Source organism: Xiphophorus couchianus, chromosome 20, assembly GCF_001444195.1.
Source record: "Xiphophorus couchianus chromosome 20, X_couchianus-1.0, whole genome shotgun sequence".
Classification (NCBI taxonomy): domain Eukaryota; kingdom Metazoa; phylum Chordata; class Actinopteri; order Cyprinodontiformes; family Poeciliidae; genus Xiphophorus; species Xiphophorus couchianus.
The window spans coordinates 6,147,279-6,174,959 of NC_040247.1; the positions used below are offsets into that span (position 1 = coordinate 6,147,279).

General features: G+C 36.7%; 1 protein-coding gene across 2 annotated transcripts in view; it reads right to left on the minus strand.

Moving 5' to 3' along the window:
* LOC114135499 (metabotropic glutamate receptor 4-like) overlaps positions 1–27,681 on the minus strand; it is a 186,114-nt gene that overhangs the window by 135,223 nt on the left and 23,210 nt on the right. For both annotated transcript variants that reach the window (XM_028002835.1, XM_028002834.1), the window contains exon 2: positions 9,230–10,258. In XM_028002835.1, coding sequence (XP_027858636.1) covers positions 9,230–9,775 — 546 coding nt within the window. In that variant the 5' untranslated portion in view covers positions 9,776–10,258. The remainder of the gene's footprint in view (positions 1–9,229; positions 10,259–27,681) is intronic.

Genomic DNA, 27,681 nt, shown 5'->3' on the forward strand with positions numbered 1-27,681 from the left:
ATTTCCATATAAATCTGCAAGGAGTATGAATAATTTTAGTTGTAGAAATATCTGCCAGAAATTTATAGTGAACTTTATTAACTACCAATTAGAAATTGGCTTAAAAAGCAGAGAACTCTATTTATTAGAGTCTAGGGGAAGCATTGAATTTTGATAAGATCACTAGAAGCCCTGTGTGTTGAAGATCTAAAACACACAGGGATAATTTGGTGAGAAGCTGAATTTTGGGGGTTTTACTAGATCAGAACAAAAGAAAAACCTATCAGCAGAATATTTCCTTCATGTTGAGGTCAAATCAGCCTAGCTCTGTAGGTGCAAGCAGCTGGTGCATGAGCAGAATGAAAAAACATGGATAATGCTGAAAAATCCTCTGGCAAAAATGAAGAGGTGATCACATCTGATGATATCTGACTGATCAAAGCATAAACATTTGACAATTGAAATCTGTTACTTTATGCGTTTTAAATACCAAAGAAAAGACTATTGTAATAAAACAAAGTTGATAGCTTATCAGTCAGTGAACATTTTGGTAATGGCATAGCAAGAAAACAGAAACAACAAAGGATGGGATACAGAAGAGGAAAAAATAGCATTGAAAATGACTGAAAATGGAAAAACACCACCCCGCTACACCAAGCAGGAATATCATCTGCAGCTTCCATAATGACTTGCACTACTCTGGCCAAAATGGCTCTCATTGTAAAATTACAAAGTAACAGCACTCTATGCAATTTTTCACTGTCTGCTGGTTTTCCCATTTTAAAGGAAAAAAATGGTACAGACAAAATCATTTGTCAAAATGTAATGAAATATACTCATACTGATCCCCTATGAGTAAACGGGACAGTAATTTATACCATGAAACATGTCTCTGTAATTAGGCGTCACATTATATGCAAACAACAATTCACCATCACCAATATTTCTCCCTGATGTTTAAACATGACACCTTTTTAAGGTAAAGTCCACGGAAAAATATGAAGTAGTCAATGTGAACAATCATGTTGTCACTTCCTCACTAAATGAGAGGGCCTGGTTGACACGAGGCGCTTCGATGGGCTTGGGCTAGTTAATCTTGATATAAGTGTCACTCCCCCAAATGAGCAGCTAAATCAATTCTGGCACCAGGCCGTCATTAAACTATGTCACTGGAAGGTTTATGAGGGGAATAGAAACCATCAGAACAAGGTGAGACAAAGCATGAAATTTCATGACCCATTTATGGGGTTTTCAAAATTCATCATATGGGGGAATCATGCTGAGGGAAAATTAAAAGAGTATTGAATATTTAAAAACTGATTTTAAAAAATACAACCATATAATCTACTTTAATCCAGAATCCATAGAGCTGATTAAATGCTCTAACAGGGTAACCCACTTTCACCCACTAAGCAAAATGTGTGTACAGAACACAAATTCATGCCCTACAACTAATACTACATGGATTTTATTTTAAGCATGTGAACATCCTTATTCCATTTTTTATACAATTATCAGAGGTCTGATCCTTCATGACTTTCCTGAGTTAACTTAGGAAGGTTTAATCAAGTAATTCCACAAGACAAAATTTTGCCAAAAAGATTATTTGGTGGAACAGATTTGCCTTTGTTACAAATAATAATCATAGTTATCACAATGAATACAATTTTAAACTTGTCTTACCCCTTCTATGCATTTTCAGTTAGTGATGAGATTCCTCATCCGCTATTTTCCCAGCAGAGAATAAAAAATAAATATCTGAGATTTTGTGGCACATTAGTTAATCATAAAAGCTGAACATTTACTGATTTTACGCAAATGAATTGAAGCTAAAATGGGTACAGTCAGGAGCAGAATATCAACTGGGGGCAAATAACCATTAACTTGCTGAAAGAGAATGCAACAAAGCAGATGGTGAAGACCTCTGGGAATGGAGGATTCGGTGCAGCTTTGACCACAAGACAGCTGCAGAATAGATCAGCTTACTCACTGAAGGAGCTCAAGAAAGACACCGCTGGCTCTTCATCCTCTTTACAGGTTTCTGTGCTGCTAGGCTCCTGCTGCAGATAGATACTTTGAATCGGATCGACGCCGACCGCGCTTATCTGACATGTTGTTATGTAATTGCAGCTTTACTATAAGTGTTTTCTTCTGAAGAACTTACTCCAAAATGAGTCATGACCAAAGCAGAAAAAAAAATCATGAGTAAATGCACACATGTGCCACTTCAGGCTGAATTAGATTATAAAAAGGGATTTGTGTAGTCTTCTAACTTGAAATATATTTGCTTTTAATGTGCATCAATCAACTAATGCTGTTTTATGTTTGGAAAATGAGTCATTGTTCAGCTCTGACATGTCTTGCTTCACCGTATTCAATACTTTTCTCCTAAACAGACAAGATAGTTGTATTTGCTGATGTTCCATAAAACATGTAATTTTGCAACACTGTGGCTCGGGACTTGATGATTTTCCAGGGAATGTTTATTCAGAAAAAAGAAAACTCATTATAATTTCTAAGTGAATGAGACAGAAAACCCCAGCTGGGGGGATTGTCTGACAACTAGTTATAATTTGTATAACAATCCAGATAATTACATAAAATATACTTTCTTTCTTTTCACAAGTATTGAGTTTTGAATTTTTTGTTTCTGAAATCTTTAGAAAATAAAAGTTAAGAAAAGTTTTGGTTCTTGCAAAAAATATATACATACACTTTCTTGCATTTTTCTCCAAATGCATCATTTAAAAACCAGTCAGTCAGCTAATCAGATTCTTTGTTCAGGGCAGCAGCAGTCTGTAGTATCAGAATGAGGAGCCGGTGAAATGATTTCCAGTTAGTGTTAAAGGGTGGAACACTCTGAGCTTCTTAAACCTGGGTCACTGCCTGGCTTTTGAGCTACTGGTGTGCACCACAGAAGTCAAAAAAGCAAATGTATAAAAACAGTTTTATTTTCCAGTGAACAGGAACGAGGCTTTTGTTATGGTTGAGTTGAAAAGAAAATCCTTTTTTCAGAGCCTCCTGCTGAGCTAAACGGGTAGTGTAATCTGCCTTGTAGGTGATGTGTGGCAACTTTATGAGCAAATCTGCAAGGCAAATGAATAATGTAATCATCTGACATAGCTTGTGTGTGATCATGAATTATCTTTTCCCTGAATGCTTGTCACTGCAGCTCCCACTTCTCTGAACAACACGGAAATATTCTTGAGCTGCAGCTGTAAGTCCCTGTGTTGGAATTACATAAGGTTAAAGTAAAATATTCATCGAGCTGCTTTGGACCACATCTGTATGCATCTGAGTGTGCTGAGGAAACACTTTACTGTAAACCTGCAAGCTACGCTAAGGTAGTGGCTGTTGCTTGGTTAAAAGGAGTTTGCTTGCAAATGTGCCTGATTGCTTTTGGTGTTCACTTGTTTCTCTGTGTCAGTCAATTATGTGCACACTGTGTGTCCCTGAATGCTGCCAGTTTTGCACAGCGCCTGTGTGCCTATGCAAGCGCGTGCTCATGTGCATGCCTATATGTCCAAGAATCCACTTGTCTTCATCAGTATGCTGAGATGGTGTTTATGTGCAAGCATCGGCACCATTCAAAGCAAACATTTATGTCTGGCTGCAGAGCTAGTAAAGGCAGTTGTCCTTCTCTCTGCAACCTGGGTCCTGCAGTAAAAGACTTGCTGATGCAGACGACATTATGAGAAGGCTGTAAAGTTAAAAACCTCAGCAGGTTCAGCTGAGCCATATGGGATCATGTTGACCTAAATATATATATATAAATTCAAATTCATTCATATTTTTCAATATAGTTAATTGTAGTAATAAATTTGTCAAAACTAATTGAATTTTAATCAAAAACCATATGTTGACAAAATAAACATTTATAATTCAAAAAACAATTTTGAACAGACACATGAGCTCAACAACTTATATCAATCATTTTATCTCATCTCAAAAGTTGTCTTCTTTTTTTTTTATATTATTATGTTTGCTACTCAATTAAATTGGATGTTGAATAATTAGCCAGAGAATTAGAAAATGTTTGATGTCAATAACGTGATTCAGAAACCCAAGTGATCGTCAACAGTAAAATCCCATCACGTTGATCCACTCGGCACGCTGACAGACAGGATTTGCTTCGATAATCCTCAGCTTTTTAAACGTAAGACCAGGAATTTAAAAAGAATACAATGAAGCTGAAGTGAAAGAAGATCAGAGAAATGTAAATTTAATATGCAAGGACAATGCTTAGGCACATTAATGAATAAAGAACAAGCAGTGTGTTAATGACAAAGGATTTGAGGCTTCCATGTGAGAGTGGGATCAGGCGCACGCTGTGGGAGATGCTCATTACTGCGGCCCACACTGAGTACTACCTGTGTGAGCAATACTACTGAAATACTTCATCCACGGAAGATAGCAGTATGTTCAGAAACAACAACATTGTAAACTTGTTCGTATTTTCTTTTAGTACGGGACAGCACCTAATTGGAAAATAAAGCCAATAGTACTTATTTTGAAAAATATATAAACAATACAGAGAACTCCAATGTGTGTTTTACACTGGGTTTACTGACAAAGCTGGAGGCTTTCACAAGCAGGAAACATCCCATGAGATTTTAATACTTTTGAATCATGGAGATTATCCGATAATACATAGACTGCAGGCTGTTACTGAGATATTGCATTAACTTATACATAAATAAACATAAAAAACAAATATGTGTCATTTAGCTCCTCATAAAAATTTAGAGCTCAGCCAAAAAACCACTTATAAAATTGAATGAATGGATTTGATAAAGTCATAAACTGATAAACAAAAATATAGGTTTATGGGTTTTTGTGTCATATTCTTTGGTGCTTTATAAGTTTGTTTTTCTTCAGTTTAGGAATTTGTTGTGGTTATGTTTATTTATGTGTGTAACTCTGTGTTGATGTTAATTTAATACAATCTGGAATACGGCTGTACAATAATGTGGAGAAAGTGAAGCGCTGTGAGTAGTTTCTGGATGTACAGTGCATTATGCTGCTTGGTTTAAAGTCAGCAATAATAAATTTGAGTCCAAACTGTGTCTATTTCTAAAATTTGCTGTAGTCATAAATAATTCACCTGTAAATTTCTTAACTTCTAGTTCTAAATAATAAGAAACCAATTATCTCATATTGTAAATAAGGCAAAACAGAAATAAACATAACTGAATTTAAGAGAATATAGATGATTTTTTTTGTGTACTGTTGCAATACCGATGAATGGAGCACAGCAGGAAGCTGAATGTAAAGCACACATTAACACACACTCGAAACAAGTGGTAGCTTTATGGTGTTTTGCGAGAAGTTGTGCAGTTTAAAACAAACCTTGAGAGAAAAGTTACAAACTAGCTAGTTGTGTTAGAGAAGAGGCTAACAGGAGCTTCATCATCCTTAAAAATCTTGCCGTTTGAACTATTCATCATCCTGCCTTTGACTTCTGCTGACAGGATGGCACCTCGCAGCTTATTATGCAGGGTGATAATGACCAATAAAGATCTAATCTAACCTACTCTATCACACTCTTTCTGATCAGAATCCAATTATTCCCCCAGTAAAATAAAATAAAAAATGGTTTAGACAGTGAATTTATGCTACATAATAAAGTTTTAATTTTCTGAGTTGACACTAGAAAACAAGCTTGTTCATTTAAGATGCTGTTTATGGTGAGGCCAGACAAAGATTTACCTTTTTTGCCACAGAGCTAAAAAGTGTATTTGCAGGAGTCAAAACAAGGTTGTCAAGCATAGGAATACTGCACTCCAAGCATGGTAGTGGGAACGTTATGTTGTGGGGATGCATTGTTTGCACATAGTAGATGAAATAATGAGGGGAAAAAAAAAAAAAAGCTACGTCCAAATTAACAAACCCAGCAGGTAGATGGTTGGAACTTGAACATATTTGAATTTTCTACTAACATAATGATTCCTAACCCACAGAATGTTTTTTGACATAAAGAAAACCAAGCTATTCTTAAACTGATGAAAATATCCCATTACAAACCTGGTGAATATTTACCTGGTATAAGCCAGGAAACAAAGAAAGCAATAATGCTTAAATATCCAGCAGGAATTATAATAGAATAGTCTCCCTATGTTCTCTACGATGTTTAATCAAAGTCTCATTTGTCAAGGTACATCTAATTTAATATAAAATGTGTTTGAGCTTGGATGTAAAGCATAATTTCCTATTTTGAATTGTCCAGATCAAATGCATAGTGAAAAGGTCCAAATATAAGAAAAATATGTCTATATGTGTATGTAAAGTTCTCTCCAATACTGTAGTTACATATCAGTTGTGGACAATGTTTCACTTGGACTATTGCATTTTATTGACTCCACTCTCACAAATGCAATTATCACTTATGACAAAGATTCTTACAATCAATGAAAGACTATATCCACTAATCATAGCTCAGTGATAATATTGTGTCCCACTGCAGACTCTCTCCAGATGGCAATGATCACAATGAAATGCAAAAGATAAATCATTTAGTATTGCACAGAATACCTATACTTGCATCAGTATCAGGAACAAAATATTCTAATTTTGTGACACCTCTGATTAACTTGGATGCATTCTTTCAAAAAAAAAAAAAAAAAAAGCCATTTCCTCTGTTATATGTCTGTCAGACAAACAAACATTCTTCCTAATCCTTAAACCTCAAGCTGTTGTTGAATGAGATAGAAACAGACAACAAATACACTGATGTTCATCTATAAAAGATAGAACAATGAGCTCCAAATTTAACTCTTTGGCTCATCTTTAAATGTCACTTTAATTGAATAACTTGCAAACAAAAAACATGTTTAACTGGCAATAAATCAGCACCAGACATTATTTAATTATAAGCATGTTCTTCCCATTTCTGGCTTGCACTCTAAAAATATGCTTATGAATATTTCAAACTTAATCCAAACTGAAACATCACCAGTGATATATGCTCTTGCATTTTTGCTATCTTAGCATTTCATCTAATAGATATACATTAGGATTGGGAGACACAATCTATTTTTTGATACATCCATGCATGGATAATTCTGGCTTGATTAACAACGTTGAAACTCCAATATCTCAATGTTAATTTATGATCTATCATTTTCTTGTTTTGAACAAAGCTAAATCGGACCTCAGATTTGCATCAGTGAGGCACCAGGACAGTTTCATCCCAAACTGTTTGCATCAAAGTGAAAATGACTTTAAAAAGAGCCACACCATATTAACTCTGAGCTAAAAGTAATTATTTTAACCAGGACAAACATAGGAAATTGTTTTACATGGTTCCATGTAGTGGTGAAGGTAAAACAGCTTACCTTGCCTTACCATACCCTGGAAGACCATTTAGCCAACAGCATCACACCTCCTGCTAACTCAGAGAAGATTAAGCTAATTTAAGAGTTTATTGCAAATATTAGCCTGACGTATTCATGACCATCATGGGTTGTAAATCAGGGTTATATGTCTTTATTTGAATGTAACATATTACCTTGGAGATATTTTTACTGTAACACAACAGCAACACCAAAACAACTTTATGAAAGTGGTTGCAGAGAAATTCTACATTCCTAAGAAGCAATGATCAGCTAACTGTTTATTTGCAATCTGCAGCAGTAAAACTATTTTCCACAACTGTTAGTATGTATGTTTCATATATATTCTGATTTAATTTTGGGGAATATGGTTGTATGCATATGGGTGAGTTGTTTTTCTAAGGGTGAAGACATCTTACGTCAATAATCGAGTGATGAAGTGATTAGAAATTCAAGCTAAATAGAACTGTCTCGGGTCTAAATGAACTACACTTTGTGAATAACTAAAGTTAACCTTCAGATAATTATAAAGATAGTAAGTAAACTAAAATTATACTTAAAATTAACGAAAAAAATAAACTGAAAAACAAAGAATCACAATTCGTCTTCCATTTATTCAGTTTGGTTGGCCATGGTATAGTTTCGCTATCGTAATTGTTTGGTATGATGATATAGATGTCATAATTTTCTTATTGTGATAGCACTTCAAGTAATAAACGTATTAAGTCCATTAACATTTGGCAGGAGTGCTGGGGGAAAAAAATAACCCAGGCAGACAGAGAGAAATTCCATGCATTATAATCTCAGGCCTTCCAGCTGTAATATCTGACAATGTAGCTAATGATTATTTTCATGGTGACTTATTTATCTGCAAATATTGTGGAGATTAAAACAATTTTATGGTTCAGCAAAAAGCCTATGCCAGTCTCTGGAAGCTAAATACTTATCAGACAACTGTGAATTTGACTTTATTTACTTTAAAATCTACTTCTTTTATTCTGCTTATACACCTTTTATAAACAATGCATTACTTGTTGAATAGCCGTATCCTTTTTTTACACCTGTAACCCACTGCAGAGTTGGAGACTGCCTCACATTCAGCAGTACTTTTAAAGAAAAGGTGAAGTGGAGAGTGTTTGTGTTAGACATGTATTTTTGTGTAATATCAAGACATCTCCCTGCTCTCTCTACCCCATTACGACTAAGGCACAGGATTATCATAAATTTTAAAGTCCAAGTGTTCACTGAAATAAAAAATAGTTTTTTGTCTCAATTGTGACTGAATTATGTAATCCACTGCACTACTGAAATAACTATGAATTATGTGCAATACCCACAAATCCGTGGCAACATCATGACAGTAGCTCTTTTTTTAAAATACTGTTTTCTGGCGAGCCAACCTGTATAAAGGAATCATACCTTCAGCAAAGAAAAAAGAACTACGACATTTGCAACAGCTGACTGGCAAGAAAACAAAATGTGTGTTAAATAATTCATCAAATGTCCAAATGCGTATGAACAGAACATATTTTTTCTGTAGTGTGGGCAAATGTAAACACCTAACTGATTGTGTGAAAGGCTTTGGGGAAAAAATGAAATCAGGAATCTTATTAATCACTCCTGTATTGTGACAGGTAATACCTCTCATTGCCTAGCAACCCGAGTCCTCCGGGGCAACAGTCAGAATGATGAGATTTACAATGGGATCTCTTCTCTGAAGTTATGGGACTGTCCATTGTGTTGCTGCAGACATGGCGCACAGACATCCAGTGTTCTTTTATACTTCAGCTACTGATGTTCTTTTTCAGTTATTAATTATTCAAACAAATACTGTGTATGAGATTATCAATAAAGCAAATGCATCATAAATCTTTTCTCTGCTGTATTTTTCTCTGCTTTGCATTCTGGCGGTATCTTACCTTAAACAGGCGCAGTATGTTGGCCACCATGATGGAAACGGAGCTCGAAGACGCGCCGATGACGCCCACCACCCTCTCAGGTTTGGTGATGATTGGCGCCCCCCCGCCGAGGCATTTGACATCTGTCCCGTCCTTCTCGATCAGAGCCTGGACGAAGGTGAGCGACTGCTCCAAGGCGTGAGTGTCCCTGGAACAGGTGTCCAGGATCCTTGCTCCCAGTGTGATGTTAGGCAGGAGATTATTATCATTATTTATGCGGTCAAGGGCAAAGAGCATGGCTTCCAGTCTGTGTATACCCTTCTCCTTCTTCAGCTCCCCGCAGGGTTTGCCATCATGGCCCCTGGCATGCACAGGGAACAGCCCACCTAAGGAGATATCTCCGTCAATGCGGATGGAGTTCAAATGCGTTTGTCCTGGCCCTTTGGGTTTGGCAGCCAAAGAGGCCTTGAGGGAGCTGTAAAGAAGCAGCAGCAGCAGCACCAGCAGAATGTGGATGTTTCTCTGACAGCCATTCTGATTTGGTCTACAGGCTGGAGGCTGAAACATGATCACCGTTCGAGCACGAATCCACACCAGCAATCAGGAAACAACAATAGCCAGGTATTATTTTATGATGGCCAGAGGGTTAATTGCACTGCCTCTTGAAGCAGTTTTCACAGAAAAGGATTCCTCTCATGTCTATGCCCTCTCTCAGGCATTCAATTAGAGTAGAATATGAGCTTGGCTCTTTCTCAGGATGTAATCCTGCTTCTTTCTTTTCTTTTACTCACTCCATCCTTTGACCACTGTTGTGGGCAGCTGTTTTTGTGTCTTCTGTTATTCTTTGGAGATCCTTCACTCGGGGCATTAACAAGAACAAAGGTGAACGATAAGCTTTTTTCCTCTTCCGTCTCTCCCTCCCTGTCTTTGTGTCCCTTTCCTCTCTACCTCAATCAGAAGTTTTTAATCTCCACCATTCCCCTGGGCAGGGATTTGGTATATGTCAGAGCCCTCGGGCCGTCTCAGGTCCACAGGCTTCAGAGCGAATTCCTGAAAGATGAAAAAGAGAAGCGAAGTGAGACAGTGCTCAGAGAAAACAGAAAAGGGCAAAGGAATTTGAATTTGTACGAGCTTTTCAATAGTGGTTTTTTACTTAACCTTTTAACTGCAGCGTTATGAAGGAGGAGACAGTTATATTTAAAAATGTCTCTTTCCTGCTTTTGCAGCATTTGCCCACATTTCAAATTCCGATCCTTTTGCTTTGCTTTTAGATGACAACCTTTTCTGAAATTGATGTCAAAATTCCGCAAAATTCTATGTCTCTTTTGTTTCCCTTTGCCTTCACATCAGAGAAACTGAAAAAGAACGACTTTTAAGTTGTTCCAGAAACAAAGCCTGTGTTATGAGTAGTAACAGCACATAAAGTGTTAACATTATCGCCTCAATACCTGACAGATGATTAGTCAGATTACAGGTTTAAGGAAAAGCTCAAAAGGTCTGAGTAATCTATAAATAAAGTTAATGCTATGAACCTTACCTAGGGACATCTGTTCATGTCGGGCAAAAGGAAATTACACATATTGTAATGTATGGGACTCATATGTGGGTCTTAAAGTCTCTCAGGCATTTCTAAATCTGTGGCTCACAGGCAAGAAAAATACAAGAGAAGAGCAAAGGAAGGCTCTGAGAAATTGCTCTAAACCTCTTATAGTGTTATTAAAAAATAAAAAGTAGATTTCATTTTCAAACAAGCCCTGAAATTACTTATTTCCACACATCGATCTGCTCCCTGCAAACACTTCACATCTTTTAGACAGATACACACTGACCATTGTGCTGCTGTGAACCAGGCAAATGAGTTTTATTTTTTTAAGGTTTTTCACACATTAGTCGCCCTTATTTGCAGCAGCTCAGACAGGAAATGGGTAGAGGGAGAAGAGGGTAAGACATGCAGCAAAGGCCTCAGGGTCAGGAATCAAACCCCGGCAGCAGCGTACAAAGTATATTGTTACAACACTTGGGGTTAGATCAGATATTTACCAACTTGGAACACCTGGTAAAACCTTCTGTTATTGCCTTGTCTCTGCTTTCCTCCACACGTTTGCTGCTGCCTTTTGCTCTCTAGATTATTTTTGATTGCACATGACAAATCTGTCACCTACATCATCCACTCAAACACACCATAGATCTCACCAAGTTTCAACCTCTATATAGGACACTTTGATTTTGACTTTAGTTTGTGGTGAGTAAGTGTGTACTTCAGAAAACTCTTCTACATATAGAAACTGCTCTACCTCTACACCATGCAGCGCCCCATTGGAGCAATCCTGAACAATCAACGTATACAAGAAAACAAATGTTAGGCAGTTAGTAAAAATACCTGCTTAGTTTGTCAGAAATTGCCATTTAAAAAATTACGATGAAGGTTTTTATGGCCAATCAAGCCGTAGCTGGCAAAATAGAAACAGAGAAAAATCAATGAAACTCCCTAAAATCTTTTACAATAGGCTTTTAATTTTGTCTAATATGTCTCTTGGCCTTTGATGATTATAGTTCTTATACAACCACAACCCGCCCTAATATAGATTATGCTGTAATTCACCCACAAGCCGATCAGATGAGCTCACAGGGCACAACCTGTGACTCAGCAGGACAGATGTGTGCAGTGTGTCATCACATCCCCACTTCTTCCGACCAAAAGCAATTAATGCAGCATTTTTCCCAGGATGGTTTTTATGTCTATATCAGATTCTGCTGACACTGTAAGATTATAAGGTTGTGCTTTTCTGATTGTGATGAGAGGAAAACAAGTGTAGATGCTGAAAGTGCTTTCTGGAATATGCTTTATTCGGCCAATACACAACCAGGATGATGATTTTACTTCTCTTTTTCTTTCCCTATGGGATCTTAAATGTAAGCTTTGGGTTTGCATGGGTTTGCATGAACTTGCTCATACAGCAAAAATCAAGTTGAAACTGCTTTTTTTAAATTCCTGTAGCAGCCAACTGCGTTGCTGTGCTACTGCAGGCTTGTGGCCTGTGTTAGTTATATTTCCAAGCCTTATCAATAATGTAACGGTACAAAACATTTTAGTTAACATCCATGAGGATGAAATTTAGTTTCATGTAGTGTACATGAGTCATAAGTTACTGTAGCTGTCACCCTCCAGTTCCTGCAGTGATTGACAGATCTATAATTTGCACAAACTAATAAAAGAATCCAGTCTCTTAATGTAACAAACTCAGAGAACCTCTGTATATCTTTATGTTTTAATGTGTTTTTTATTTTCATTTCAGTTTTTCTGAAAAAGTTAATGTTTACTTAAGTTTTACCCAGCCCATCTGTGTTCTCATACACAGTAATACCTTGGGTGTTGCATGTCATTATGCAGAATTTTTATCTGAAACAGTTAAAATTCATAGTTGAGTTTGGATCTGTTACATTTTGACTATTGACCCCTTTTGCAGGAAATCTAATAAACCGTTTCCTCCAAGTTATTTGAGGAAACTTACAGTAGAGGATTTAAATCTCATTTTGATTTAAATGAGATTTAAATCAAAATAAGCCAAGACAACACAGATCTTGGAATTTGGCTTTGGAACCAAATCCATAAAGTTAATTTCAATAGCAGCTTAAATACATGAGGTCACTCAAAAGTTGTAGTGCCTTGAAATAAACATCTGGTCCTGCTGCAGCTCTTCCCTTAGATCCAATTAAAGAACAGAAGAAAAAGCCAACTTAAAGGACGGGAAACCCTCAAACAATAAGCAAGGATGGGATTAGTCCTAGTTACTATGTTAAAACAATTAAACATCCTGACGGATCTTGTAGGATGTTAAACAAAAAATATTCTGTATATCCAAGCTAGAAAATTCATATTTATATATACAGTGGCATTATGTATATGCTTATAAAGCAGTACTAAAAAAAGCATTTTTTTCTCTAAAACAGTATTTGTTTTAGATCAAAAGCTGTGTCTTTCTCATTTATTTCACTACCTGAAATTTGAATCTACACACACTGACACAATTATTAATGCTATTTATTTATTTTTTTTGTATCACAGAATCAAAGACATTCCCGAAAGATACACAAAGTATGCCACTACCAGCCACCTTGTGAGTTGATGTGTGCAACCTGTTAAATCCTGCCATAGTAATGAGCTCTGAAGGAACAATCTCCTTGCACACTGTGGCAGAATGGGGTTGTAGACATTGGTTTTCTAGCAGAGTACACCGAGGCCTTGGATCAGCAATGGCTGAGATTCATTGAGAGCATATTGGAAGTGACAAGGTCCTTTGAATACACTCAACTATCTCCTACTGAGTGAGAAGTAATTTTTCAGACTTGATTCTCTGCAGGCCGACTTTAACTGCTCGCAGAGCAAGTGACTACTGGGAGGCCAGCCAGCTCACCTTAGCCCTGTAACCAAATGCAACTGTACATCTAAAATAAGAGCAAGCACTGAGATTGAAGGAGTAAGTACTGCTGCGAATGGACACTCCAGGGTATGAATAGGACAAAAACAAATCCCAGCTGTAAGAACTAAACTTTTCAAACAAAACAAAAATGTTCTGCAAGACTGCAGAATCAAAGACAAATGTCATCAAACTACATGATTGTGGAAAAGAATTGCTGGCAGCATGACAGTCCATAAGTCTTCTTCAGACTGAAAAACATTTGCCAATCTATGAAAATACCTCATCTGTGCAACAGCCGCAGAAAGAAGTCACATAAATCACAGATCACATAAAACACTTTGTTGATGAGTCTGTTTTGCTATATTCCAGATCAATAGCTTATGGTGTTCCATTACTGGAGATAATGCAAAACAACTTTCAGTATTACCTTTAAAGATCTCAGTGCATGATCTGCAGTCCTCCCATAACCCATGGAAAAAAAAATAATAATCTCAGAAACTGTCATCACTTATCTGACGCTCAGATATTCCTTTTTAATGAATCTCTGAAGTTGGGACAAATGCACCCTTCAGACTTTTATTCAATGTGGCATGCATTGATGTACAAGCTGAATGAGAATAGAATGTTGGAAACCTGGTCGTATATTTTTGTCTTCAAGTAATTTGTGTGTGATAAATTGTTTTAAAACACAGAATGAATGGCAAATCTCATCTGTCAGAATTTTTAAGCTTTGTTTTAGCTTGCTTTCAGCACAGGAAAAACAAATACAAAAAAGGCTCCAATGATACAAAGACAAAATAATTGTATATTTAAAGATGGCTCTCTAATGGCAAATCTCAAACATTCACTGTAGTGACACTGAAAACAACAAAAATGTTAAACAGCTGGAAAATGTCAAAGACAGCTGCAGGAAAACTGGAGATTTATATCAGGGAAGCAACCTTTTCCTAGGTGAAAAAGCATATTTCAGAACATTCATTCATTTCAAAAGGCCATAAAATAACCTTGAGGCAAATAAGTACCTATTACAGCACAGACTTACAAACTAGAGCTACTAAAGCTACTCTAACTTATTATTACGCCTGTAACCTGTAAAAATAAAGATCATACACTGAGCAAGAGATACATCAAAAGGATGAAATGTGACCTAGAACTCTAACTATGACAGATAGATTTGGTTCCTCTTTCAAGCGTGCAAGTTATCCAAATAGCAACAAATTCTCATATGTTTGCAATAACAGAGTTCAGAGTGTTGGAAACTGTGATGCACTTACCTATAATGCTCTCAAATGTCAGGCGAAGTGTGTGAGATGATTGATCTTGTGCTGTTTGGCAGCTCAGAATAGCCTGGTGGTAGACTTGAGGTTTGTGACCTATTGTTAGCCAAATAACACCAACCACCTCTTAAATAAGAGCCCAGCTTTTTTTTTTCCTTTGTGTAACTTAAGATAATTTCTTGGGTTTGTGCCAGCTTAATAGTTGCATCCTGAGAATGAATCCTTTTGCTTTGGGTCACCAGTTTACGCACCCATTTTAGAGTTTATGCATTGCTATTTCATCGCTTTCTTTTTCCAAACTGTTTTGGACTTTTTTTTTTGCTTAACACAGTAGTATAACCCCTGATCAAACCTTAATAACTATAAGTGACCTTTTGCTTAAAGATCATTTTTATTGGAGTCACATTTACAATAAACTACAAGTAGGTTATAGAGAATGAGTTTAATTTGCTAATTTCATGGACAGGTGTGAAACAACCAGAACTGCAGAAGTACAAAAAAGTAAAGCGACAAAAGGAATCCATATGGATGAGTGTCAAGAGGAAAGGACAACTGGCCAAAAAGTAATAAGCATATCCACAGTGAAACATAATGGAGATATAATTTTTATGTGACACAATATGAGTTTAGGCGGTATAAGTACTTTTGAAAGTAACAAAACAGTTTTTAGTCAGTTTAAAGCTGCCATAATGGTGTTAGTTCAAAATAATTGTTTGTAACAATAGTCAAACTATCTCTCCCTCATCAGTAACTATGTATTTGTGCAATAATGAGCATATTAGATAAGAGTTATGATTTCTCCACCAGAAAGCTTAATACCATTTTTCAAATTTTCCCTCAGAGATAATTTTAATTCACAAATGTTGGTTGGTAAATCTCCTTAGCTTTTTTTTTTTTCAAGATGAGAGCTCACTGGGGAAATTATGCTTTACTACATGGTGCATGTTAAGATTGTGTAATATAGATGAGAAAAGTGTTAACGCTGCAGCAGGTAACCTTTATAAAAAGTACATGTTTTTTACGCATTTGTAAAAACTGTCACTATGTTGCGACAGTATAATATGAGACAGATAATCTGTGAAAAACAAGCTCCTTTGCTTCCTCCCTGGTTCTACTGCCATCTGCAGAAATACATGGCTCAGTCAGAAATAACCATTAAGAACCAGGAGGTAAATTATTTATTTTTTACATATTTACTGTAAATATGTAAAAAATAAATAAATAAATCATATATATAATATAAAACTTACCTACTACAGCTTTAAGGATTGTCTGAAGGATATTTATTTTTACAAGTAAGGTAAGTGGAGCAGATTAATATTACAGAAAAGAAACTTGGACAAATTACTTTTTCTTTTCATAAGTGAAATCAAGTATAATTCAACTCAATCTCCCCAATAAACTGTACAAATAGGCGACTGCTTTTGGCAACATTTGCAAAAAATACTTAAGCTGGAATATTAAATTATTAAATAGATATATGAATATGAAATCTAGGATTTACTCTTACAAAATAGACAAGATATGTAATATCAAGAAAGTCTTTAAACTATCTTTACCGAAATATTACCTGATTGCACTTCAAGAGCAATTTTCCAATCATGCAAAGAAATCAAATTGTGTTTTCCAGTACATCGCGTTCACCGATTCTCACATCCTTGTAGTGCTGGATTTAACTCTGACATACACATGCATAGAGAAATCACAATAAAGTCCACTAAAGGTGGATTTCAGTATACTGGCTAAAGAAGCACGAAAACACAACCTCCCTCTAAGCCGATGGAGTACTGCTGTACTTTCTGAGACACATATGATCTGTAGACAAATAGAAGTTTTCTGAGATAACATTTATCTAAGACACTCCATGTTGCCGAAGCCTTTTCACGAATAAAATTGAATCATGAAATAAGCTAATAGTTGAATGGATCATTGTGTAACTTGTCCCATCAGTCACATACTCACACCTTCTCTTGACAGCTTCTTAAAGCGGTCATTTTTTCTGACAGCTCACACTTTGCAGACAGTTTTTTTGAGTTCATCATCTTCCTGGGTTGGTTGACAGACATTGTCCCTGTTCTCTTCTGCACTAAAGATGCTGCAAAAACATTGAAAACTTACTTTCACTCATCATTAATTAATTTGCTTTTCAACAACAGAACATCACAGGATAATAAAGCATGTACTTGCGTATCTGACGGTTCACCAATCCACCAAAAACATCTGAGGGGGAAATGTTTATCTTTCTACTGACTGATCTCTATTATATATTAGAAGAAGAATGACAACATTTCTACATGACTGTGGCTCTTTGGAAGTTGTCTTGCAATCTTAAAGTTGTGAGTCTGATTCCAGCTTCCCCTTGCCAAATCTTGAATGTGACCCTGGTCTAAGCACTTTAGCGACTATGTAAATGTGGTTCTAATGTAAAGTGCTTTGAGTGACTGGTAAGGCTAGAAAAGTGTGATATAGATTCAGTACATTTAGAATGAATCAAAGATGATCACACTAACAAAAAAGATTAATAGAAAAGTCATGAAGGATAAATTCAATCAAAACTGAAATGTGCTACTACTAAAGTTGTCTAGTCACTGCTGGTAAACTGAGCTAAAAAACAAATAAATATCCGTTGGATTGTATTATGAGTTTACCAGTGTCTTGCGAGACCAAAAGAGATTTTTAAAGTCTGATTTTCAGCCATAATGTTTAAATATATTATTTTTGAGACACTAAGAAGAGGAAATAGTCCTCTTTTTAGCATGTACTAATCTGAAGGTTCACAAATCTACCAAAAACATCTCAGGGGAAAATGTTTAAGAAGAATGACATTTGACCATTTCTACAACATTTCTGACAAGTTTGGATCTGTGAGCTTTCAGCACCAGAATCATCACAGTAGAACAGGGAAAGAGTTCCTAGCTGGATAAAAAAATGACTGTTTGCTTTCATATACCCAGCTTATTGGATCCCCACCCTGGCTCTGATCAGGTTTTCAGCTACAACAGCAGGTATCTTAATGTCAAACACTGACATTAAGATACTTGTTTGTTTCTCACTTTGGATTCACCACCAGGTTGGATACAATGAGAGGCTTGCCTAATAAACCTACAAGAGGCGTGTTTTAAATATGAAATATTTTTTAATGAACCAGTATGTGTCCTTTGAGACATACAGTTTCTCTCTTTCTTGAGTTTGATGTGATTAGAATGTAGTTTTACAATGTATATGAAATCGTGACAAGTTTCAAGCTAAAACACAAGAATTTAAAACTGAAATTCACTGTTAAAGAGACAGAATCAACCCCTTCACAGAGTTTGTCTGTAAACAAGAAATTCAATTGCAATAAAACTATTTCATGTTCTATGCTACTCTAAGTGATACACTGATGGTTTTTCTTATTGTTTCAGAAATGTAACAAAAATGGTGGTTGATAAGACAATTTTAGGACAATTATTTTTACAAGATCTTGTAAGTGAAAGATCAAATCTGATTTGCACAAATAACAATTAACCTAATGAAACTTAACATTACACTCCTTTGGATTTGCTTTTCTAAACGGCTCCCGAAGCAGTAGTTTGGTCAAGAGTCATGAACCTCCTTCCTTCGTAAACAAAATTCAGTTTGGAAATGGCTTGTTATAAATCTACTTTAAAAATATCTCTTGCATTTCAGCATGCAGAAACAAGTCAGTGAAGATCCAAAAAAATACTCTACACTTTTGTTGCCATGAGTAACAAAGAAGGATCTCTTCACTCAGAAAAACGTGTCCTTCTGATCTATTCATTCTGCTTGCCCTTACAAATGCACTTTACCTGAAAACAAAAAAGCCTACAGCATGTGCTCTTTGAAGGAGACAAAGCTCCTCTGCAGACCTGACACTGCACATTCACAAGGTTGCATGTTTTTTTTTAATCACATTACATTAGAGAGTTCACAGCTTCACACCAACCATTTTACTGTCCTGACTATTTTGCAAGAGGATTATAAAAACAAACAAGGGTCCAGCTGGAATAAGGGGATATGTGCGGATGAAACCTGAGGAGTTGCTACGTGGCAAACAACCCAGAGAAACTTTTAGCTGGAGCTCTCTTCTCATACATGGGCAGGAGGGGTTCTCTAATTGACACTCCAGCATGTTGATGCTGCACAGCAGATCAATAGGAAGGTAGAAGTGCTGCTGCCCAAAGGAAAATGAATGGAGAAAGCAGGGCTTAGCTGCACACAAGGACTGGAGAGCTTAGAGGAGACTGCCACTTTGTTTCTAATGAAAGAATAAAATGGCTGAATTATCCTATAAAAGATCCATCAATAATCTGAATCAAACTTGTAAGTGGTCGAAGGGTAATGCTTTTTTTTTTTCGAACAGCAAAATTAGAAAACCACAATGCAATTATTTTAAACATAGCCAGCAATCTGTCATGGACCTACTTTTTTAGCAACATTACTCTTTAAATATAATCTTGATCTTTAAAAAAAAAGTATGCATAGATTTCTTTTTTCATAAAGAAATCTATACATTTCTTTTAGAAATTAGCAATGTTTCAGAAAGAAGGTCTTGGGTGCAAATCCCAGCCAGCAAATTTCTGCCTGGCATCTGTTTGTTCTCCATGAACATGCATGACTTTTTTCAGCTCCCAGTGATTGTCTTCACAGTCAGGAAGACTTTCATTTTAGGTTCATTAGAATTTCTAAGTTTTACTTTGTCAAATGTTTTGTCTTATTCTGGACTAATAACTTATGCAGGGCACCTACCACCCACTTACTACTGAAGATAAAAACACCAGTTCTTTTACGTGTTATGCTCTACAATCCTGTGCTGCTTTATTTTCAATAAGACATATATTGGTTTTATGTCATATTTTAAATACATAAAATTAATAAACAGAATAATAATAAATAAAAACATGAAAAGATGAAGGCTCCACCCCCATGCACATTTTGTTTGTTTTTAGTACATGAGCTCTGTTAGATAAAGGATCTGTTATGCCCAGTACAAATCATCTGACCATGTGCAGTTTTTTGGTTGCTTCAATTCGCTTATTTTACCTGAAACTTTCACCTCTGTTGCAGTTCGGTTCAGTTCAAAAGTCTATTCTGCGTCAACAATTATTAGAGGTACTGTTTACAAAGTTGGCACTGGTATAAATGTGGTTGAGTCAGGATACAATTAATCAAAAATCTTTTTCCGCAGTAATAACAGAAACAACCTTTTCCTGACCCAAGTATCTTTTCAATCACTGTGAAAATAGGTAGTGTTCATATTAATGCAATAATATTCAGCATGTCAATATCAATTCCAGCAAATTTACACAGTTCACTTTTCTGTACACTTGAATTTATGACTTAATATTCTCTGAAAACAAAAAAAACATGTTAAACATTCTCACTTCCAGGAAATATTCAGTGGTAATATGGTAATATGTTTAGGATATTTTACCAACTCTTATTCTGGTGTGAATGAACAAAAGTAACATGCTGGACATCTTTTGACTGAATTTTATTAATATCCAGCTCACGCAGCAACTGGTGGTGAGATTGAAGCAATGGGAGCAAAAGTAACATTAGCTCTCTATTTAAAGAGGATTTATATATCAGGAGGGGGCGAGGTGATTTGAACATTAAAAGCCTTGGCTTATTGGTTTGAAATCAGTATGGAGCATGCACGTTAATTATTTTCCTTCCCCTTGCTCATTTATTAATTAGCGGTAAAAATGCCTCCTGTTGCTCAGCAAACATTTCGCTTTTGGCTGGAATTGTATTAAACACAAGGAGGTAGAGCTTTTTAAAATAAATAGGGCAAAATATATTATTCAGAACTGCTTAAAGAAATGCCGTACAGGGATGTAAATAAATATTACCCTCTTTCCAGATATATTGTTCTACTTTTTTGACACACTTAAATATTCCAGCTCATGGAATATTTTTATGTCTGAAAGGTAACCCGAGCAAATACAAAAAACATTATTTCCTTATGGAAGAACAGTTATTCAAACCACCTTAGACCTGTTTGAAAATGTAATTTCCCCCCTTGTTAAATTAAACTTAATTAAAACTCAATTAAGCATGATTAACAATCTTTTTCGTTCAGTTTCACTAGTCACAACCAGGCCTGATTTCTGGCCTGGCTGTGATTCTACAGAATAAAAAAACACTTAATAGAATCCATCTGATAACATGACTTAGGTTAAAAATGAATAGACCAGCATCGTGCCTCGCTCTAGAGAAATAAAAAAAAAAATATGTCAAAGTCATTCATCTCTCAATCTGGAAAGCATCAAAAGTTGTCCTAATGCTCTGTTGCCTTAGTGGGGGCAGTCAGAACTTCATGACTTTCCTAGGACACACCAGGTTCCCAAAGTACTCTAAGATCTAATAGGAACTCTTCCAAGACGTCACAGAAGAACTCAGGACAACATTCATAGCACTGCAGTCCACACTAGCTTAAGATAAGGCCAGGGTCCATGATTGTCTTGCTATGTTTGCTAAAAAAAAAAAAAAAAAAAAAAAACATTTCTGAGAAATAATGTTATACCAACAATGAACCACAAAGGTGGCATAGGAAACTAAAGGTCTTCTAAGACTGAGAAACTTACTACATTGGGATTTCAAAGTCACTGTTCAATATGTTTCCACTTCAATCAAAAGAAACCAATTTTTTTTTTACTTCATTCAGCTTTGAACAAATGGAGCCTTGGCGAAAATTCAAACTGGGAGACTCGACCAGCTTCACCACATCATCTAATCACTACGCCCGACCACAGCCAATCCGGACCGGAGCTTCACGCCGCTCCAGCCAATCGTCGTCCAAAGACACCTTCAAAAGTCCAAGCTATCCTGGGGTCTTCCTGCTTGTCAGCCGTGCTTCGACCCACCTCCTCCCCTTCTCCACCTTCATCATGAGGGTGGTCCTCCAGGATCCCTTGTGCTCTTCCTCTCCAAGCTCCGCTCCACCACCAGTTTCGGTCCCGGGGGGGAAGACTATCCCGAGCTCGCCGAGCAGACCGCCTGCTCACGGCGATCCTCGGCTCATGGTCTTCTGCCGGGTCCGAGCGCCAAAGAAATTGTACCATTAAATCTTTTTAACTGCTATTTTCTTCTCCGTGTGAGTCTCTCCAGATTGAAATACCTTCTTCAAGTTTGTGAAAATAGTCTGACTGTATGTTTATGTTTTAGAACTGAAGAGAGCAGCTAGTGAATAACTTCCTGAAAATTGAATTGAGCATTTTCAATTAATCCTGAATAACCAGGTATAATTGTGTAGGGATTTTAGGATGGATGAATGCTACTACAGACAGTAGTTATTGGGCCTTTTCTCATTTTCTTCAGTACCAATGGGAATGAAACAACCTTCCCATGGAAGTTGTTTCAGGAAAGTAATTAGCTTAAGCATTTAAAAATGCTGACAAACCTTTGGTTTGGTCCTTCTCTATTTCTTCATCATCACTATAGCTGGATAAGACACTTAATTTTCCCTAAATAGCAGACTTTAGTGAGTCCACACTGTTTTGGACTCCTGATATGTTTTAAAGTTATGCACTGGACCTTCTGCTTCTGTTCTGCACGTAAACATTCTGAATGAGTTCAGCTTTAAACAATGCTGTACTCTTTGATACACATTTATATGTGTACCATTACCTCTGTATAGTGGCAGTTTGATGGTCTTGATGGCCTTTGTTTTTATGAGCAGTAGCATGCTGTAATAAATAGAACTATGAATTATTTTCTCACTAGAAGATGCTAAAGGTTCAGCCATCAGTTTGTGACCTTATGTTCAAGTGCATTTGGGTTATTCAGCAGGACAGTGATCAAAGGCATCAGCAAGAACACCTCTAAATCTAAAAAAAAAAAAATCCAGAATGTCTTGTAGTGGCCTCATAAAAGTCAGAACAAAACCTGATTCAGGTTCTTAGGTGTGACCTTAGACACGCTCTTTTCTGCTGGAAAAAAAATTACAGGCTGGTTTTGACATATTTTCCCCTTTAAAAACCACATATATTTACTCAGGTTATCTTCAACATTCAAACTGCTTGATGGTTTGAAACATTTAAGTGTGAGAAAAAAGCAAAAACAGGAGAGATTTATGAGGGTGCTAACAATTTTTCATGGTGCTGTAACACCAACAGTAATCATTTAAAATGGCAACTGATTCCAGTATTTAGCTTAGATTTCCATCCAACGTCCAAAATAAACTATTTCACTCACGAATGATGGGAGCCATCCAGAAAACTTGATTTGACATCATTTGACACTTCTTTCACATTACAAGGACCAGTCGCATGCAATTTTATTCAATACAGAGAATAAGGTCACTGGGGCCTTTTCTGAATACTAAAACATCACAAGAAAATTTTAACATGGTGACCTAAATTCACTTTAAGTTCTAGCTGTCTTTGTTATCAGAGCATACATGCCTTTTAAACTGTCTGACAATGTTTCATAGTTAATTGTACACAGAAATGATTGTTTGAATAGGTTTTAGTGTGATAGATATCCTAGGCAGTCCAGTTTTAATAGCCTGATTAATTTTCAGGTATTAAGAGTATTGCGAAAACTGCAGTACATTGGACTTGGCAGTGTGGGACGAGGAATTTCTGCCTTAACAGTTGAATAAAGAATCTAGATGCGTTTCTGTGGAAATTTTATCAACACTTTCATCCATCATAGGAAGGGTGTCACTTTTTACAATAAATTTAGGTCAGAAACTCAAAGTAATAATTCTTTGTGGGCAGCATGCGGCATCAGTTGCCATGGTGAACTAGCCAGGTAAAATAACAGTGAACTTTGTGGCACCCAAAATTCTACTAGTTTCAAAATTCAATCAGCAATTTTGACATAAGTAGACAAAGCACCGTCTTAACAGTTTGAGGTGTTTGAAGTCAAAAACATTCAAACAATGAAAACAACTAAAATAATTATCCTCCAGAAAGTTTTGTGAGATTTAGACTTGGAGAGGTGTAGAGAGAAAAGGTTTTATGACTTTCCAAAGAAATTCTAAATAAATATCTTAAAAATATGGAACACATATGTGTTAAGCTCCTTGATTTCTGAAAGTCTTTTAGGGAACGTTATCACCAACTTCTCTCATCTTAAGTCAGATTTCCTTTGTGTTCTTCTTAATTAAGGTGGACCAAATTAAGTAATGCGACACTGTGAACATAAATTTTATTATTTAGATTTAAGTGTTACTCTAACACCTGAATACGCATCGATCTAAACCATACCATAGTAGCTCTGTGTGTTTAGGGTCATTATCCTCCTCCAAGGTAAACCTCTCCCCTGTACTCAAGCCTTTTACAGCCTCTAACATGTTTTCTTCCAGGATCGTCCTGTATTATTGTCCATCCATTATCTCATTAACTCTAACCAGCTTTCTATCTCGCTTAAGAAACCATCTCCACAGCATGAGACTTTCACAGTCCACAGAAATTCCTTCTAAGAAAGGCTATGGAAACTGAGTTTTAACAAATATCTGCATCGACTAATTCAATAAATACTCAACAGCTGTATTCATTATATTAATGAAATTACATCTAGACTGATGTATTGATTTTGTAAAATAGTACAAGAGGTTAAACTGGAAAAGTGTAGCAGAAAACAAAACAAAATCCTAATTTGTTTCCCTTAAAATCAAAGGATTTTGAACATTAAACATTAAGGCAGATGGGAAATGACAGTCAGAACGTTTAAAACCTCAAGCGTATTAATTACAAGAAATCACAAAAACCAGCCGTCGACAGTTGTTATTTATTTGCTGCCCTCAGATAGTATGTGGTAATTCTGTCTAAGACATATTCTCCAACTGCTGGCTGTGGATGTTTGATTTCACTTCACCAAAAACCCCCCGAGGAAGCAAGGGTGTAATTTATCTCATGACATCTCAGCTTTATGACATCTGCACTACAGAGCTTTTTCCTGTCTATGCTGGGTACAGAAATTTTAAGACTTGCATGCGGGGGTTCAATAACATAAAGCCAGAGTTGTGCTTTTGTGGCGCAGTGGATGTAATGTGTTGTTTTGAAGATGGTATAAGTGATTTGGAAGACAAGGTTGATGACAGGGAAAGGGGAGAAGAAATGAGCCATCCCTAAAATTTCTGTTTACTTGCACAGGATGCTTTTCGGAGCAAGCTAATGGAGGGCTAAGATCACTGAGCTGGATCTAGCAGGAGATAAATGGACTGAAATGCGAGAACCAGCTCTGATTCTCCTGCCCTGGAGGAGAGGAGGCAGGAGGCGCATGCTGCTTAGAAAGGATGTAGATGATATGAGGGAAAACCATCAGGGAGTCAGAAGAGCATATTAAAAACTGTTGACTTCCCGTTCACTGACCGGCTGATTCAATGACCATCGTCTTGCAATAACAATGTGAAATAGACACTCCCACAAGTCCCATTTCACCCCTGATCTTTAACAAGTCTTATACTTTATTCACAGAGTCTCTCCTGTAAGATTAAATTTTAAGGGGAAAAAAAGCACCTATCTGCTTGGTATTCATCACCATCACCAATTTCCTTTCCTGTAAAGCTTTCTATTCCTCCCCATCATGACATGCACACCTTGGGGCCCTGGATTGAATATGACTCGGAGGGCAAGTTTAAATGTTGAAGCCACAGGTTAAAATATATCTAGGTCTCCTAAGCCGCTGGCACTGAAGACAGCTCTTGCTAAACATGTGAGCCCACTTAATGGCCCAGTAAAAAGATGGCAAGAAGGAGGTGAACCATCTCAAGCTTCATGTTGACTCCAAGCGTCGCTTGGTAATGATGCCTAACGTACTTCGTCTTGCGGGTCAAATACCGTCTTTTTTTAACCTTGTATTTCAGAATACCAGCTGCTGAAGTATAGAATTTACAGGGGCTGACAGAGTAGACAGTCTATATCACAGGCCAACGCTGTCTAGCATTCTTTGCAAGTGTTATTGGGTGACAGGAGAGGAGGAAAGGGGGGAGCACAATCGATACGAAGAGCTGCTACTTCTCAGACACGTTGATTGATTTACTGTATCTGTTGAGCTGGTCCTGACTGTCTGTCAGGATTAAGGAATTATGTTTTATCAAACCTGCACCCCTCGCAGACCTATTTCCAACAGCATTCCCTTGAAGCCACATCACATGGAAAACCAGGGGACATCAGAGAGAACAATGTGTTCAAAGCTGCAGTTCGTGCTTGTTGGATGGTCCAGGAAAATGAAAACAATGTGATTAGTGGCGATACAAACATCAAAAGCTTGTGTGACAGCTGCAGTTGGGGCTGTATGACGTAAAGTGTGTTTAGTGTTAAATCATACCTCTTCCAAGAAACTGGCAAATGATGGGAAAGACTTAAAGAGAAAAGCTACTTCGATTGCAACAATGAACAAAACAAAGACTTTGGTAAATACCAAGAGGTTTTATCTGCAGTAATGCGGGCATCGCTCCTTTATAGTGAAGAAAGAGCTAAATCGAAAGGGAACCTCAGACTCTCAATGTCATGATCCGAAGATATGGATCATGACCAAATGAACAAAATCCCAAATCCAAGGAGATGAAATTAAAGTTTTGTATGGAGAGCTCCATCATAAAAAGGGGCTCAGAGCAGAGCTCCTGGTGACTTGCTTTGAAATGAATCAGCTCTGGTAGTTTGACCGCCGGATTATATTGCCTTCCTACAGACTCTCCTTGGGGATTTTCTGGACTTTTCCCAATGAGAGGTGGCCTGAGAACAAACCCAGAAATTATTGGTCTGACTGTTTTTCTGGGAACACCCTGGGTTTCCCTGTTGGAAACATTTAAGATAAGATAAGATTTATTTGTCATTGTCATCAACAGATTACAACGAGATTGAGATTTGCTCGACTCGAGTTAAGATGCAGGTTATGTGTATATTCATAATATACAAAGATAAAGAAATAAATAGTACAAAATGATAAATAGACATCAGAAGATGGTTGCAGCGCCTGGAGGTGTCGCAACAGAATTTACATTTCCAAAATTTCAAGTCAGTTTAAGACAATAAAATGACTACTGGACAAAAGTTCTACTTTCTGAGAACAACATTGGCTTCTCCAATGTGCTTAAAGAAGATTTCTTCATATCAGAAAAAAAATTGCAAGTGGCCCAAGTGAGACCCCCAGACACACTAATCCAAATGTAATTTTAAAAGTAGATATATTTTTTTCCTTAGTTTTTGGAAGAAAATGTCTACATTTTCATGCTTCCTTGGATTCTATTCAAGAAAATGCTGCAATACTTATGGCGTTTACCTGTTTTTGTTCTCTGTAATTATCTCCTTTTCTTCTTTAGTGTACATTTAAAAATCAATGGAAATAGAGTCAGGTGAATGCAAGAGAAATGTGGAAAAACACACTGCTCTGCCGTCGTGCAGATGCATGGCATGTGTGAAGAGGTCCTCTATGTTATTGTTTTTAATCATCTCTCGATATAAAATCCACACAAACACTAAAAAATAGCTTTTGTATGTTTCCACTTTGAAGAATTTAGAAGAATCCATTTTTCTCACCACAAACATCTTTCTAATTTCTTACACTTCAACATTGTGAGTCGGAAAACCTATAATACACATTTCCACTACTCTTCACAGTAGACAGGCATTTCATAGCTACATTTAAAGCTTGAATGATTAAAATAATTTGTGAAATCAAATCCAGTGTGAGAAGTGATTAATAATGCAGGTAAACTTTTAGCCTCTACTCTGTGACATTTATCTAATTATTTTTGGGGGAACCTTTGGGACAAAGGGGGGGGAAAAAGAGAGAAAATGTCAACTTGACCCTTGGGAAT